The sequence below is a fragment of the Lepidochelys kempii genome, chromosome 5 (assembly GCF_965140285.1).
Source record: "Lepidochelys kempii isolate rLepKem1 chromosome 5, rLepKem1.hap1, whole genome shotgun sequence".
NCBI classification, from domain to species: Eukaryota; Metazoa; Chordata; order Testudines; family Cheloniidae; genus Lepidochelys; species Lepidochelys kempii.
This window is the reverse complement of record NC_136384.1, coordinates 48285701-48302406: the sequence shown is the minus strand read 5'-3', so window position 1 is coordinate 48302406 and position 16706 is coordinate 48285701. Positions and strand designations below refer to the sequence as shown.

Sequence of the window (16706 nt, the reverse complement as noted above, 5' to 3'; positions counted from 1 at the left end):
CACATACAAAATGGAACAATACACTTGGTATCTCCTAGGAATCTCTGAGGTCAGACGGAAGAACTTTGGAGAGGTACTAATAGAAGAAGGCCATGTACTCTATTGCAATGGAGAGGACAAACAGGTCAATGGCGTAGGATGTCTTGTGCATAAAGATAATCAAGAATTCAGTATTAGGATGCCGCTCAATGACCAGCAGGCTTATTTCCCTCCATCTAAAGGCAGTACCATTTAATATCACAGTGGTACAAGTCTACACCCCTACAACAGACTATGACGATGAGCAAATTGAAGATTTTTAGAATCAGCTCCAAGACATCATCGATAAGGTACGCAAGAAAGATATCTTGATTGTACAAGGAGATTGGAATACTAAAGTAGTATTGATGCACAGGGAGATTGGCAAGATTATTGTGGCCATTTCTGTAATGCGGTAACCAATGAGAGAGGATTGAGATTTTTGGAGTTTGCCAACTATAACAATATGGTTTTTGCAAACACTTTGGAGCACATAAAGCATCCAGACGATCAACATGGCCCACAACTAATGGTGTACATCACAGCCAGATTGACTACGTCATGGTGCAAAACCGATTTCGTTCTGGGATTAACAGAGCTAAAACAAGGAGCTTCCCCGGTGCTAATACTGGAAGTGAACAAGACCTTGTGATGCTACATTTTTGGCTGCAGCTAAGGAAAAACGTCAGGCCAAAGTTCACCAGAACCAAGTTTGACTTAGAAAGACTCAGAGACCGAAACATTGCAGTCATTCCAAGCAATGATTGGTGGAAAATTTGTCCCGTTGCTTGCTCTAGAGGAAGACGTAGAAACAATGACCAACAAATTTCAATGCTGTAATGAATGAGGCAGCAATGGACAAACATCAAACATCATATCTCAAATCACACGTAACAAAAACAGAAGAGGTTCAGAGATGGGTGATTTCTGTCTGAGAAGAGACTGAAAACAATAAGATTGTCTCCTCCATGAACTAAACAAATCCAAAAGGACAGGACAGAAGTACATAACAAAAAGAATGGGAAAGACCAGGTTTATCTGGCACCCCTGTTTGCCCTCTTAGTGCAAGAACATGAAAAGCAACAAATTTAAAACTGATAAAATACTTTTTATACATCACATAGTTAACCTGTTCAATTGATTGCCACAAGATATCAGAGAGGGCAAGAATTTAGTACGATTCTAAAAGGGATGACAGTTATATGGGTTTTGGGAACATCCACAGTTACATCACATAGGATTTTCAAAAAACATTGATTGCATACTTCAAGGAATAGACCAAATACTATTAGGCCCAGACAAAACCTTTTCTTCAGGGAGATTATTCCATAATTAGAAAAGGAGTACTTGGGGCACCTTAGAGACTAACCAATTTATTTGAGCATAAGCTTTCGTGAGCTACAGCTCACTTCATCAAATGCATCCGATGAAGTGAGCTGTAGCTCACGAAAGCTTATGCTCAAATAAATTGGTTAGTCTCTAAGGTGCCCCAAGTACTCCTTTTCTTTTTGCGAATATAGACTAACTCGGCTGCTACTCTGAAACCTATTCCATAATTGTGCATTATGGGGTTTCTTGCATCTTGTCCTTAAATCATCTGGCAGCCGATGCTACCAGGAGCAGCACACTGGACTGGACGGACCACTGCGGTAACCAGATGGCAACACTTTAGCTCCTGCCTCAAAGGGGCTATGCAAAGTTGGAACAAGTCAGAGGCAGCAGAAGTTATGGACCAGCGTGTTGTAACTGACAAAAGGGAGCACCCGAGCAGCCCGCACTGGCTCCCCTGGGGGAGAGCGGAGAGCGCACAGCTCAGTGGAGGAAGCGGGCATTAGCTCGTGCGGCAGACGCCCGGGGTGCCAGGCCACGCCTGGCGCTCGAGGGGCGGCACAGCGACCTGGGACCGCGAGGCGACCGGCAGGCGCCCGCGAAGCAGAAGCCCCGAGGACCGGCGGCCTGAGGGGCTGATGCAACGTCGGTGCGGACCCGGGGCCGCGTAGCCCTGCGGGAGTTTGCCCCGACAGCCGCTGGTACACGCCGGGAGGAGGCCGGGCCAGACAGCTCCGGCACCACGCCCCCAGCACGGCGGCGCTGGCAGGAGTGGCTCAGCCTGGCACAGGGCAGCGGTGCCCGGGCAGGTGCGCGCCGAGGGGCCGTCATTCAGGCCGGGGGAAGCGGGACCCAGGTGGGGAAGAAAGCGGAGTAGGGCCCCGCCCTCCGCTCTCCCCACAGCAGGAGGGAGATAGCCCCGCCTCCCTGCGCCACGGGGAGAGCTCTACCGGTCTGGACAGCCCGTCGCAGTCGCTCTCTAGATGGCCATATGCAAATAAACCCAGTCTGCCGACCAATGAGAGAGTACTTAAGAGGCAGCACAACGGCCCATTGGCCGTCCGCCCGTGGCGAGATGGCGCGTTCTCCCCTCCTGATCCGTCTCGCGTTGGGCAGCTTCTCTGGCCGGTTGCTAAGGCAACGGGCTAGTGACGCGTCGTGTCGGGCGCCCGCCATTGGTTGTGCGATCGGGCGATGGCGGCGGCCAGGGTGTCGCGCGCTGGGGTTGTCCTTGTCGCTGCGCGCGCGGCTTTCTCAGTCTGCCGCGGCGCGCCGCGCGAGACGAAAGAGGAGGGCAGCAGCTGCAGGTGCGAGCTTCAGCAGGCACGTCCAGCGATCGCGGGGGCTTGCGGGGCGGTGAGCGGGGAGACGGGTGAGAATTTCCGTCAGGCGGGGTGAGGACTGGCCTTTTTACGACACTGGCCCTTCCGCGCCGGGGGACCGCGGCCGTCTGGGCTTGACTTACAGGTCCTGAAAGACCGGCTGCGGTGAGTGGGTCCTGTCCCCGCTAGTGTTTGGTGTCTCCCCCCCCCCCCGGAGTCTGGGGCGGCTGGATAATGGGGGAAGCACCCGTGGGCTGCAGCTGCTCGCTCCCCCGGCGTGCCCGCCCCGCCCTCCGGCGCGCTGCAGTGCCCTGGGCAGCGGCGCAGGGATGGTCCCACCGGAGCCTCTGAGGCGCGATCGTTCTAAGCAGCCGGGCGGAGAGAGGTGTCCCGGGCTGTGGGGCACGGGGGAGAGAGGCCATAACGTGCCGCTGGCACACCGCGGGCTCGGGCCAGCTCCCAAACCCGGAGCAGTCACGTCGCTTGTTGCGTTTTTTGCGGGGGGAGGTGGGGAAGTGGGGAAGTCGTATCGCTGGCACGCGCCTGCCCCGGGTGCCCAGGGGAATTGAGGCCTCACCCCCGCTGACTGTACAGCGAGCCCCTGTGTGACTCCGCCCCAGCCCGGGTTCCCATGGCTTACCCCGAGGGACCCTCTCCCGGGAGCGCATCTTGTGATCCAGAAATGCAGCGCACGGAGCTAAGGGGGAGCCATTGGGCGGCACCTGCTTTCCCGGCTGTAGATTTCTGCAGTAAGATAAATAACACTTTTGTATACTGAGGTGGTGGTACTGTGAGGAAGCTCCACCCCTGCATCTGTATTAATTTCCAACACATCAAATAATGTTTCTCTGCATTGTGCCCGTTTAATGGGTATGGCTGGCTACAAGGAATTTTTGCATACTTAAAATTGATGAAAAAAGAAAAGGAGTACTTGTGAGCTGTAGCTCACGAAAGCTTATGCCCAAATAAATTTGTTAGTCTCTAAGGTGCCACAAGTACGCCTCGTTTTTATAAAATTGATGGGCTGCTCCTGAAACTCGGTGATATTTTTTTTTTACTGGTGGTGGGGACCCACGCTGAATACATCCATACTGTGGTCAACCATCTTTTTAACTAAGAAGGACTGGACAGGATTTCCTTGGGAACTTGCCTCTGTAACTCAATGAGTTGTACCTCGGGTGACCAGATGTCCTGATTTGATAGAAACAGTCCTGATTTTGGGGGCTTTTTCTTATATAGGCACCTATTATCTCCTACCCCTGTCCTGATTTTTTACACTTACTATCTGGTCACCCTAGTTGTACCACAGGCTTTCTCATAATAAAGCTAGTGCCTCCCAAGTCAAATAGCAAGGGACAGAGCACTGCAGAGAGTTGCCCTGAGGCTTGTGAGATAACTCAGAGTATGACAGTTTTAAAGCTAACCAGATCATATTGCTGAATGTCAGAACAGTGGGATTAATAGAAAATTATATCCTTGGAATGCCACAACAACTGCCTAGCACTTTTTGTGGTTTGGGACAGTTGGCTCCAGTTGCATTTTTGGAAGAGCATGAATTAGTTGGTGTTGCAACTCTACTGTTTACATCATTCCTGAAAGGTAGGAGGCCTTCCACTCAGAAACTGTATCAAACACAATGTGTTCATCTTATATGCAGGCCCCAGGATGGCGCTTAAAAAAGGAGGTGAATGTGGGTAAACCAGTTGGTAATAGTGACCAAAGTGTAATTAAATTTAACATTACTCGAGGAGAGGAGATACCAAAGAAGCCCACTACAGTAGCATTTAACTTTCAAAAGAGAAGCTACACAGAAATGAGAAGGCTAATTAAATGGAAAATAAAAGGAAAAGTCTCGAGAGTGAAATGCCTGCAAGCTGTTTGGAAACTTTTTGAAAACACCATAATAGAGGCTCAAATTAAATGTGTACCCCAGAAAGAAAAAAGAAAAAAAAATAGAGGGCCAAAAAATGCCACCAGGGGTAAATAAGTAAAAGAGGCGGTTAGAGGCAAAAAGGTAACCTATACAAATTGGAGGTCGAATCGTACTGAGAAAGGAACATAAACTCTTGGCAAGCCAAGTATAAAAGTATAGTTAAACAAGCCAAAAAAGAATTTGAAGAGCAACTATCATGAGACACAAAAACTAACAGCAACAAATTTAAGTACTTCAGAAGCAGGAAGCCTGCGAAACAGGCAGGGACGACTTGACTGAGGTGCTAAAGGAGCACTGCAGGAAGAAAAGGCTGTTGCAGAGAAGCAAAATGAATTCTTTGCATTGGTCTTTACTTCAGAGGGTGTAGGGGAGATTCCTGCCTCATGAGCTATTCTTTTTAAATGTCAAATCTGAAGAACTGTTCCAGATTGAAGCATCAATTGAGGAGGTTTTGGAACAAATTGATAAATAGTAATAAGTCACCAGAATCAGATGGTATTCACCAAAAAGTACTGAAGGAACTCAACTATGAAATTGCAGAAATACTAACTGTGGTATGAAACCTATCACTTAAATCAGCCTCTGTACCGGATGACTGGAGGATAGCTAATGTAACTCCGATTTTTAAAAAAGGTCCAGAGGCAATCCTGGCAATTACAAGCCGGTAAGCTTAACTTTAGTACCAGGCAAATTGGTGGAAACTACAGTAAAATTTTTCTGGGGAAGAGTCAACAAGGCTTTTGTAAAAGGAAAACATTCCTCACCATTAATGCATCATTCTGTTTGCTAACAGAACATTTCCTTACATTTTTACTGCTATTTTTTATTTTGTTCTACTTCATCGTCTCATAGTTTCCACCTTTCTGTTCATATGAGTGTCTGTACTACATTGTAAAGCAATATTCTTATTATGCAATTCTATAAAGTGTTTGCAATAGTTGAATAGCTTCCCTTATAACAAGCAAGATGTATTTGTAATTAAAAATTCAAAATAAACATAGGAACATCTTAATGGTAACAAATAATGAGTTTGAAATGGCCAGAATAATTTAATGGTATTATAATTTTTTCTGTTAAGTAGTAAAAATGTTGCAGAATGTTCTGATCTCCAGGCTGCTGGGGTGGAATCCTTGCATCACTGAAATCAATGGCAAAATTCTTAGTTACTTTACCAGTCAAGATTTCACCTCTGTTCTCCAAAGTAATCAAGGCTAGCAACATTCCTGAACCTCCTTCCCATCAACACTTTAAAGCACTTCTACTGTTCTGAGCAAATAAAGTGACATTAATGTAAGGTTTTTCAAATCAAATTTCACTTCAGATGCTATTTCAGACACTTAAGAGCAAAGCCTGAACAGGTGTTTGTGTTATCAAATGTAAGTGATCTCACTAAAATCTGTTAAGAAAAAGAATGAAATGATTTATTTGACTGGGAAACTAAATCATGCAAAATATCTAGTATTTGTTACTACTGTACAATTAATTATTGATAATAAACACAAGGTGCCTCATTGCCAATCCTGCATACAAATGATTGCATCAGCCAGTGATGGGCTCCTGTTCCTAACCTAAAGACATCTTGTCATAGCGTTGTTAGCTAATGGAGTTCTAACATGGCTGAATGCAGCAGCATTCATAAAACTATGCTACTTGTTTTATCTTTATTTAAAATAATTGACATTTTAGATGGTGTCAAGATATTGAATTACATTATTAATTTGCTTTAAGAAATTTTGCATAGTTACACTGATTTGTGGCTTGAAATTAGCAAGACATGATTTTAAAAATAAGAAGATACACTAATGTTTACTATAAATTTCAATTTGAGTTTTCTTGGTTTCTGCTACATTTTTAGATGGTGTTGAAAAATAGAAACCTTAGAAATCTATCACCTTCTTGCCTGCCCTATTCACCCATAGCCAACTTTATTATTTTCAACACAGTCAAGGCTTCCTGACAAACAATTAAGCCAACAAATACATGGTTTTGAATCCCACCTTTTGAAAACTAGAATTGCAAAAACATCTCTACAAATATTTCAAATCTCATCAATAGTCTCTACAGAATCATTAAACGTATTTGATTTAAACCAGCTTCAGACCTATAGTTTTCCAGAATTAGAAAATTATTTATTGGATTATTGTAGAAGCTTGATTTTCTTGAAATGATGGGGAACAGTCTGCTACTCATCAATCTATGAAGTAGTGACCAAGTGCAATACTCTACAAACAGTAAAGTATCAGTTATTATTTAAATTTATACAAGACATTAAAGAGCACCTGTGCAAAATACGAAAGATTCTAGATGCCTTTGTCGTATATTAAAAATACAATCCAACTAATACAAACAAAAAAAATCCTATGGTAGCCTCCCCAAAACCTAGAAGGTAATTGGGGGTTGGGAAGAAGTACTCTTAACCAGAAAATGCAATCTGAAACATAGCCAGATTGCAAAGATCAAATGATGGGTACCCAGTCCAGTAGGTTCCCTCATTCCTGTTGAAGCTGTTCCATTTGGATAAATATATAAACAATTGCACCAGAGAGAGAATGACTCTAGTTGGGTGGTTAGGGCACACTTCTTAGAGATGGAAGACCCTGGCTCCAGTCCTCCTGCTCCAAGCACTCTTTCATTATTTAGCCACAGTGGAACAACTTCAACAGGAGGGACTGAAGGAGCTCCACATTGGAAAGCTCACAGCTCAGTGGTTAGAGTACTCTCCTGAGAGATGGGAAGACACCTGTTCAAATTGTTTTTCCCTCATTAGTAGAGAGGGAAAATTGAATCTGGGTCACCCACATCTCAGGCAAATGCTTTAACCACTAGCCTAAATGCTACATGCTGAAGGTCGGGGGTGAGGACAGGCGCCACCACCTCCTCTAGCTGTTTTGCATGGTGTGAGTCAGGTACCTAACTCATTCCTGCAAGAAATGCCTTAGGCACCTGACTCCAGCAAAGATGTGCCTGTGGGTGTATTGCTAAGCAGAGATAGGCTTCTCTCTACAGCCCAGACTTAGACACCTATCTGTGAGAGAGGGCCGGGGCTTAGCACCCCTCTTGCTTTTGGCTAGCTTAGGCAGCTCTTTGCCTTGCTTGTGGCTTTTTTGGATTGTATTTTAAGACCTCTCTGTCTCCCCTTTCATTGTATACGGAGCCTATGTGCCTAAAGTGGCTTTTTGGATCTCAGTGTTGTTCCTATGATTTTCTAGGCTCCTAAATATTAGGCGCCATGATGCTCAGCATTGGAATGCCTATATTCCTTTGTGGATCACACCCTAAATGATTATAAAGGCCAGCAAGTGTTCAGTTGAAGGGAAATGGAAGAGAGAAGCAACAGGAAGGGACAGGCTCCTTGTCCACGTTTGCTGCCCCACCCCCCCAAGAATTCGTGGATATATAAATGTAGATATATAAATACGAGCAGAGCTCATGCATAATTAACAATCCTTAACTCACAGGAAATGCTGCAAAGTCCTCTGTCTCTGCAGGAGGATGAAGAAAAATATTGTGGTGCTAGAACCCACCCCTGTGATTAAGGTGGTGCACTTGGACAGAAAAAGACTCTGCCAGCTGCTGAGGACCTCACCTCTTCAGCCTGTAGATAAGCATTTTTGCAGGCTGGTTTATGCCTCCCTGTTGAGTGACTGCAGCATTTTTGGTGTCTGAGAAGATGTGTTTTGAGAAGAAGGCATATCACTTCCCTGAAGGGGGACAGTTGCTACTTCTAATTTCTGTTAATGTGGTTTTTTTTTAATCATTTGTGTTATGGAAATGCTTAGAGGCCCCAATCCACAATTGGGTCCCCAGAGTCACATAATGAAAAGATGTCCCCTGGCCTAGTGATCTTATAATCTAAGTACTGATTAACTTTAAGGTTTCAAGTATTTTTAAAAAATTCATCTTAGATATTTAAAATAAATTGACTTAATGTCATAGAAAAATAAGCCACAAACTCCAGTAGTACTTGTCACAGTAACAGCCCTAAGGTGCAATGAAATTCTAGTTCTAACTATGTAACCTTAAACAGGGGGTAAACATCCCTGAAGAGCTTAGAATCCAAAAGTACAAGAAACAGCAAAGAAGATGGCGTGTGGTTTTCATAGTGGAAGGATTTACAGGATAGGTGGGCCTCTTGGTGAATGTTAACTAGGAGTGTTAAAAGAATAATGGGATGATGAAAGGCGGCACTGAAAAATAAGATTGTGAAAGAGGTAAAGGATATTGGAAAAGCTTGGGCAGAATATTGGTTGTGGAAGGGGATTAATATTTTTAGATGAAAGAAGAAATAGTGCCTTGAATTTGGTTTGGAAGCTAGTAATGGATATTGAGAGATGTGGCGAAAACAAGAGTCAGAGTAGTATGAGAGGAAAATAACCTTCACAGCAGCAATTTGGATGGTTTGAAGTGATAGGCAAGTTGAGAGGCAGGTAGGCTGGAGGGGGAATTAGTATAGTTGAGATGAAAACGATTAAGGATTAGAAGGAATTAAAAGAAAGGGATCAATTTTTAGTGGGATTTATAGTGAAGGAAGGTGCACTATTTGGTAAGGGCCTGAATACAGAGGAAGAAAGAAAGAAAGAAAAGTCAAAATGGCTTCAATTGAGTGCTGTGGAGGATGGTGCGAGTTGTCAACATTGGTAGAGAAGTGAGCCAGAGGAGGAGGGTGAGGAGGAAAGTTATCCTCAGATTTGAGGTGTCTATAAGGTGTCCAGGGGATGTTTGAGCTGCTGATGGAGATGCAGAAATGGAGAGAGGGTGAAAAATCAGGATAGAGAGGTAGATTTAGTAGTGATGAGTATAAAGATAATGGATAATAAAGATAATATAAAAGATAATAGATAAAAGAAAAAGTTGAGGTTTTAAGAGAAGATGTAGTTCCCCCCAAGAAATATTGAAAGAGAGGTCATTGAGATAAGAATCCGAGGCCTCATCTACGCTGAGCTTTTTGTGAAAATCTCCCACTGCTACAGTACCACTAGTGGCAGTGCTAACATGGAATGGCAGGTTGCATTTTGATCACAGCATTTATTACACAGGGTTAGATGATGTAGTATAGCTCAAACACCAGTGTTTTTAACACCAACTCCAACCATTACTAGCAAAAAACCTAAAATATAGGCACCGTCTGGAGAGTTCAAAGTCACTGAAGGCCATTGAGGAGAGTATGTGGAGAATGAAGCAGTTAACAAGGTCAGAGGTCAGGTCAAACAGAACAAGGATAGAGTAGAACTGGCCAGAGGTTGGTAAAATTTGTAAGTGGATTTCAGTGGATGGAAGAGTACAAAAGTAAGATTGGAAAAGAAGAAATCTGGGGGCTTTGAGTAGATCTCTGAGGGAAAAAAAAGGCAATGGAGTGCTTGCTGGCGAGGTGGGAAGATGACTTTTTTCAGGTTTTGAGGAATCTGGAGAAGCAGATAGATTAGAAGATTTTTTCAGAACAGGAGAGGCAAATACATATTTGGAGATGGATTCTGTAATGTCTTAAAACATACAGACTTGATGAGAAGTAGTAGCTTAGAGGAAATTATACAATGCTCATTCTTTTTCCACTTTTTGAAGTGTTTCACTTAATTACACTAAATTTTCTTTTGTTGCATATTCTAGGTGTAGAAAAACAAACTTGAAAATGCTGTCGAGACTCTTTCGAATGCATGGCCTTTTTGTAGCCTCTCATCCATGGGAAGTCATTGTTGGGACTGTGACTCTCACCATCTGTATGATGTCCATGAAGATGTTCACTGGCAATGATAAGATCTGTGGCTGGAATTATGAATGCCCAAAACTTGAAGAAGTAAGAAGTTAAATTTATTTTGAAACAGTTAATCTACTACGTAACCCTGAAACTACTCTTAAAATGCTGATTTTTCTCATAGAATAAGGGCAGAGGGAGGGAAATGGCCTAAAATTTTAGAAATGAAGTAATTCTCCTCGTGCTAGCCACCATAGAAAGGAATGTCTGCATAATTTCCCCATTTTGGATGTGTATAGCTATAAGCAATTAGTAGACAGTGTGACGCAGTAGGTCTTTATTAAATTGAACTCTTAATCATAAGACACTTGGTGAACTAGGAATTCTTGGCGTTAACACTTACATTTTTTGCAATATTTAAAGATTTTAAAATGTGATATAGTATGGTCACTTATTTTTCAGAAAATAATTACACATTTTTATTTTACAGCTTCAATAATTTAAATGTATGGTACTTTTAATTGTTAAAAATTCATTGGTTTTTAATATAAGAGCCAACTAAAGCCATCTTTATTTCAAACAGGATGTTCTGAGCAGCGACATCATAATCCTGACAATCACGCGCTGTATAGCAATCCTTTACATATACTTCCAGTTTCAGAATCTAAGGCAGCTTGGATCAAAATATATTTTGGGTAGAGTATCTTATTTTGTATTTGTTATTTGTTACCTTAGTTTCTTAGTTGGAGAAAAGTGTTAGTGAATGTTATAATATAAATGGTCACATATATAATGGAATCAATCTGCCCCTCTAACAGGTAGCAAGATGAACATTTCAGTACTGCTTAAAAGTGAAATGATTCTTTATTAAAATTTTGACTGTCTCATAGGTTTGGAAAGACAGAAGTGAGGTGCGAGTATATAACTGTTGTTTTAAAAAAATGTAATTATTGAAGTGTGTATTAACAAAACTTGAAATAACTTCTGTGAGATCATCCTCTCAGATTTCTCATGAGGTGCCTTTTTCCAGTGAGTAACCAGGAGATTTGTGGCTTGGATTCCTTAGGATCTTTAATTTTGTTAAAATGCAGTACTAATCACACTTTTGAAGTGCCATAAACTGTGATTCTCTTTGGGGAATCTTACAATTTTTTAAAAAAAAGAGTATTCACATTTAAATCCCAGTTCATCAGAACTTTGCACGTGCTTGTGATTTTCACATAGATTGACAAAAAATAATTGAAATTTGCGAAGAAAAGAGGAGGAACTTCTCCAAAGAGCATGTGTTTTCAAATGTTCTTATTAAAGGGCCAAAAAGACTAGTGTGTACCAAAACTAACCAAAGTTAAATACATTTCCCTTAGACTGAACTCCAGCCCCCATCCATTGCCTTTTCTCCCCTCAGCATACAACCATACGAGTTTTCAAACTGGATTTTGTTTATATGTTTATCCCCTTGGTAATTTCTTAACTCTGTAATTAGTTAATTAAAAACAAGCTATATTTAATTCAATCCGGAAATGATGGTTAACAATTTAAATCTGTATTTTAAAGCTCTTTTGGCTTATGTATTAATTCAGAAGGAATTTAAACTTGCAATTTCACAATTATCTTCAAACATTATTTCAATGATTGAGGAATAGTGGAAATCAGAAATTAGATTAAAATGTGGTCCAGGGCTAAATCCTAGAACTTGAAACATCTTTTAGAAAAGACAAACCCAGAGTATTAACAGTGAAAACTTAGCCTAAGAAAATACAGTATGAAAAGCTGAAGCAAAGCTAAACATCTTCATTAACCATTTTAATTCTGTATTTTACCTATGCATAATAAACATGCATTTGTCATGCTTCCTGGGGCTTGCTCTCTAATAACAGAAAAATAGATATTTTACCATGATCATTCATAAATGATAGGGTTGGAAATGTCCTCTCTCTTCATCATATTCAGCCATTGGTTTTAAGCAGGATTTCTGGACTCTCTAATAAAATATATAATCTGAACTAAACCCATCCCTCCCAAACTGAGATTAAATTGGAGCACAATATTGAAAAGTCTCTCTCAGCTAGTGTAGCAGTTAAATACTTGAGTCGGAGATACTTGTTTATTGCTGCAAACGAGAAGAATGGAGTGTAAAATCATGTGAAAAAGGTCCTTTGGAAGAAGGAGAAAGTTAGTTTGTAAAATGTTTGGGTTTAGGGGCCTTCTTATTTTAGTCTGGAATGATCTAAAAGTGCAACTCTTACAATTTTTTTAAGGTATTGCTGGCCTCTTCACAATCTTCTCAAGTTTTGTTTTCAGTACAGTGGTGATTCATTTCCTAGATAAAGAACTGACAGGTTTGAAGTAAGTATTGCATATTTTCAGGTTTTTAAAAATTTAAATAGCTTGAAATCCTTGTGCTTATGTTAAATCATGTTTTAATTCTAATATAAAGCATGGCTCATTCTGGTCTAAATTATGTAAAGCTCTGTAATTGATAGATTAACATGATTAGCTACTGCTTCAAAAAAAGTTTGATTTTTCCATTTTGTATAATGCACAAGTTTGGTTTTTTTTAAACCTAATGTTATTGGATCATTAATGTATTCCTCTATGTCTCTTGTTTCAGTGAAGCTTTACCATTTTTCCTGCTTCTGATTGACCTTTCTAGAGCCAGTGCATTAGCCAAATTTGCACTCAGTTCCAACTCACAGGTCAGCCTTGCTTTTTATGATGTAGCTATTGAATTTAACATCTGAATATTAATGCCTCATGAGACATATATACATACATACTAATGCTATGTCAAGTGTTCCTACATAATCCTACAAACACTCAAGTGAATAGTTTTATTGAGGTCAATTGAATTAGTCAGGTGAATAAAGTTGCTCATGTGCATCAGTATACTTACAGGATCAGGCCCTGTGACTGTAGTGGAAACAATATTAGCAATGCTGTTTAGTGAGTCTACAGTTCCCAGACAAAAACATCATTAGAATTAAGTTAAGATTGTAAACTGTCACCAACTAAAGGAAAAATGTTGTAGTGGTCTAAAGAATATAATAAAAAGTATGCAGAAAATTTGTAAGTAAGATTAAAATAATAAAAAGAATGGAAGTACACAAGTACAGTAACCTGAACAAACTTAACAAAATAAAGTGTAAAATGTTCATTGGTATTGCAGAGCATGAAGTGGATTTTTGTTAGCACCCAGGCACTGTGTGGCATCTGTTGTGGACTCCATATCTAATATTTATGCAAGTCCAAATCAGCGTCCTCTCCCATCTCCTGGATTTGAACTGTGTCAAGAATCTTTGCTTTTTTCGAAGATACGAAAACATAAGAATGGCCATCCAGCACCATAAATAGCTAAACAGGATATAATACTAATTATGAGTACAGTAGATGGCCTAAGTTCCACAAGGATTTCTCACTATTTGGAGTGTCCTATGTGAAATTAGTGCAGAATAGATTTCTGGAGTTTTTAGTGTAACAGTTTACACGTTTAAAAAATAAAAAACTAGTAAATCCTTAGTTCTCTCAGGCATGTTAGTGATTTTCAGTTGCCAGTTCTCTGCTCTATTTCGTCAGACTTTCATCTTATTCCATACCAGGTCTGAGACTACTGTTGTGATGCTGATTCCATGACAGTAAATCTGTTTAGCTCTGTCGAACAGCTAATTAAATCCCTCAACACTAGTTTTTACAACCTGCATTAGCCCTGTAAATGATACAGCATTTTAATAAGGTTCAGGCTTTTGGATATTGAGATTTTTTAAATCTAAGAATCTAGATTTAATTCTTGTGGAGGAAGGAAGGCTCCTATTTGTCCCTCACTACAGTATGCTCACTATAATGAATCCCTGGGGATCCATTTGTTCGTTACAGCCGGGGGATCGTTATAGTGAAAGAGCCCTGCTGGGGGGAGGGGGCAGCTGACACCTCTAGCCTGGCAGTGGAAGCTGAGAGTTCTTTTGGCCCCATGGGGTTGGGGAGGTGACAGCTCCTCCGGCCCCCGGGGCGACGGTGGGGCACTGAGCTCCAGGTGGGGCCAAGGGAGCCGTCAGCCCCATAGGCTCCAGGTGGGATTCAGGGACTGGGTTCCCTATAGCCCAAGGTTTGTTATTGTGTAGGGCATTATAGCAAGGGTATACTATAGTTTTTTTTTTTTTTTTAAATGTCCTGAGTGGAAGAATTATTATTTTTTCATAATGGGGATATATCTGCATACAAACATACCCCAGTGGAATTGTCTTTTTATTATTGAAGACATGAGTGGCTTTTTTAAAAGTTGATTATACAAGTAATAAGACAAACAGGAAAGATGTGTTAGTGACATAGCCTTTGATCTGGAATATTCTAGGTTTCAGTATAGAACGCACAACCATTAAACTATTAAAAAACTACTAAACTACTTTAAAAGGATCAGAACTCAAGTAGACTCATGCATAGACTTTAAGTGTTCACTGATTTTTATCTTAACAAAACTTTGTGTCCTAGTCTCTTTAATAAATATTACCAAAGGTCTATCTCAATTAATGTAAGAAATTTAGAATAACTGCCAGCTAAGGATGGAGAGCTGTACAGTCAGTACATAAATTGTGAAACAATACAAATTATTATCAAAGGTTAACATCTTGGATTAATTAAATGATTAAAGTAAAGAACAAAATCAGCCTTAGGAGAATTTGAGAAATGAACCCACATGTCTGTATTAAGCCATAGATTCACATACAATATGCATTTATATAATCAAGGTGTTAAACCTTTTTAATCCTCTTTATTAATCATGATTGCAGCTCTTTTTTATGAAGAAAAGATGGGAGCTCATATTCCTACCTTGGGCCTATTGGCTCTTTTATCGTGTTGTGAGGGGTTGGGTGAGAAATGTTAAGGACAACAAGTCTGCTTGACCTGTTGTGCCTGCTTTTTTCACATTTTATCTGAACCTCACTTTTTTGCTTAATCACCATGGTCTACAGTTCACTTCCTCTACACGAATCAAAAGTTCATGTGATTCATCCCATTCTCTGTCAGAGAGCTGTCTATTAGTATAACTTCGCAAACACATCACTGTTCGCATTTTGCCTTTATTTTAACTGAGGGAAATTCCTGTGTTTTTTAGGATGAAGTAAGAGAAAATATTTCACGGGGAATGGCAATTCTAGGTCCTACATTTACACTTGATGCCCTTGTTGAGTGTCTTGTGATTGGTGTTGGTACTATGTCAGGTGAGTAATGTAGTCAAGAGTCTAGTTATCTCAAGATAAAAAAAGAAAGAATTCACAGGTAAGGTGTCAATTATCTCCAGGTCCTCAAACAATAGATGTTCTTACTGGTCGTATTTCAGTGTCTTGGCACAATTAGGGAGCTATAGTCATTGCCTATATTTTGAATTTACAGTGGAGTCGCATCTTATGCGGGGGTTAGGTTCTAAAGTCAGCGCGTAAGGTGAAAATCGCATATAGTCAAAATTACCCTTGAAAATCCCTTAAATTGCCCATAAAGTACAGTATACTGTACATGGTTTTGTGTATACTGTACAACACTGTACAGCAATATGTATAAATGTCTAATATATACAGTCATGTACAGTATATAATAAAGAGTACATATGCAAAATATAATTTTACAGTATTTTAATTACAGCGGACCCTCACTAGTGCGTGCATCGCTATAGCATGGATTTGCATATAGCGTGGTTGTGGCGATGGATCCCAAATTTAAATATTTAAATTGGGATCCAGGGTAACGCGGCCACCGCTATAACGCAGTACTGCGCATAGTCCAGCGTTCTAGCGAGGGTCCAGTGTACATGAGAAAGAGAGAGATGGAAGAATGAAAGAATGAAAAAGGAAAACAGTAAACCTAACCACTCACCATTCATCCTGGATATTCTTGCTAGTCTACGACGACAATGATAATGGTGAAGTGGTTGGCTCTGGTTCAGCTCGAGAAGTTGATTGCATAGGCTCATCTGATGCTGGTTGTTTTTTCTTGAAAAACATGGTGATCGGCAACTGTCACTGTTGTCTCTTGAGCTGCTCAAACGTTTCTTGATACGGTCTCAAATCATCTGTAATACTACGTGTGATTTTGAGACTTTGTTCTATAGAGGGATCGTATTCAGAAATTAAATCATTCCAGTGTTTCACTGCTTGGAACACTTCAGCAAGTTTTTGAAGGTTCCAACTTGCTGGGTCTTCCTGTTCGTTGTCGTCATCTTCGTTTCTGTAGACAATTTTATCAGTTCCTCTAACTCTTCGTTAGTCAATGTTTCTCTATGGCCCTCAATTAATTCTTCAATTTCTTCCTCAAGGATGTCGACGAAGCCATCACCACCCACTTGCCTGGCCACCTGAACAATGCATTTCACTTCTTTCTCAATGGTCGGGAAACCCTTAAAATCATTCACACATTCTTTCCATAGATT

General features: G+C 40.8%; 1 protein-coding gene across 7 annotated transcripts in view; it reads left to right on the top strand.

The window, feature by feature from the left end:
* The first annotated feature begins 2080 nt into the window (after positions 1-2080).
* HMGCR (3-hydroxy-3-methylglutaryl-CoA reductase) overlaps positions 2081-16706 on the top strand; it is a 43059-nt gene continuing 28433 nt past the window's right edge. For 2 of the 7 annotated variants that reach the window (XM_073344230.2, XM_073344227.2), the window contains exons 1-6: positions 2514-2670; positions 10207-10393; positions 10875-10986; positions 12550-12637; positions 12903-12987; positions 15399-15504. In XM_073344230.2, the coding sequence (XP_073200331.2) occupies positions 10229-10393; positions 10875-10986; positions 12550-12637; positions 12903-12987; positions 15399-15504 (556 nt within the window). In that variant the 5' untranslated portion in view covers positions 2514-2670; positions 10207-10228. The other 5 variants (XM_073344232.2, XM_073344229.2, XM_073344228.2 and 2 more) reach the window with 5 other exon arrangements.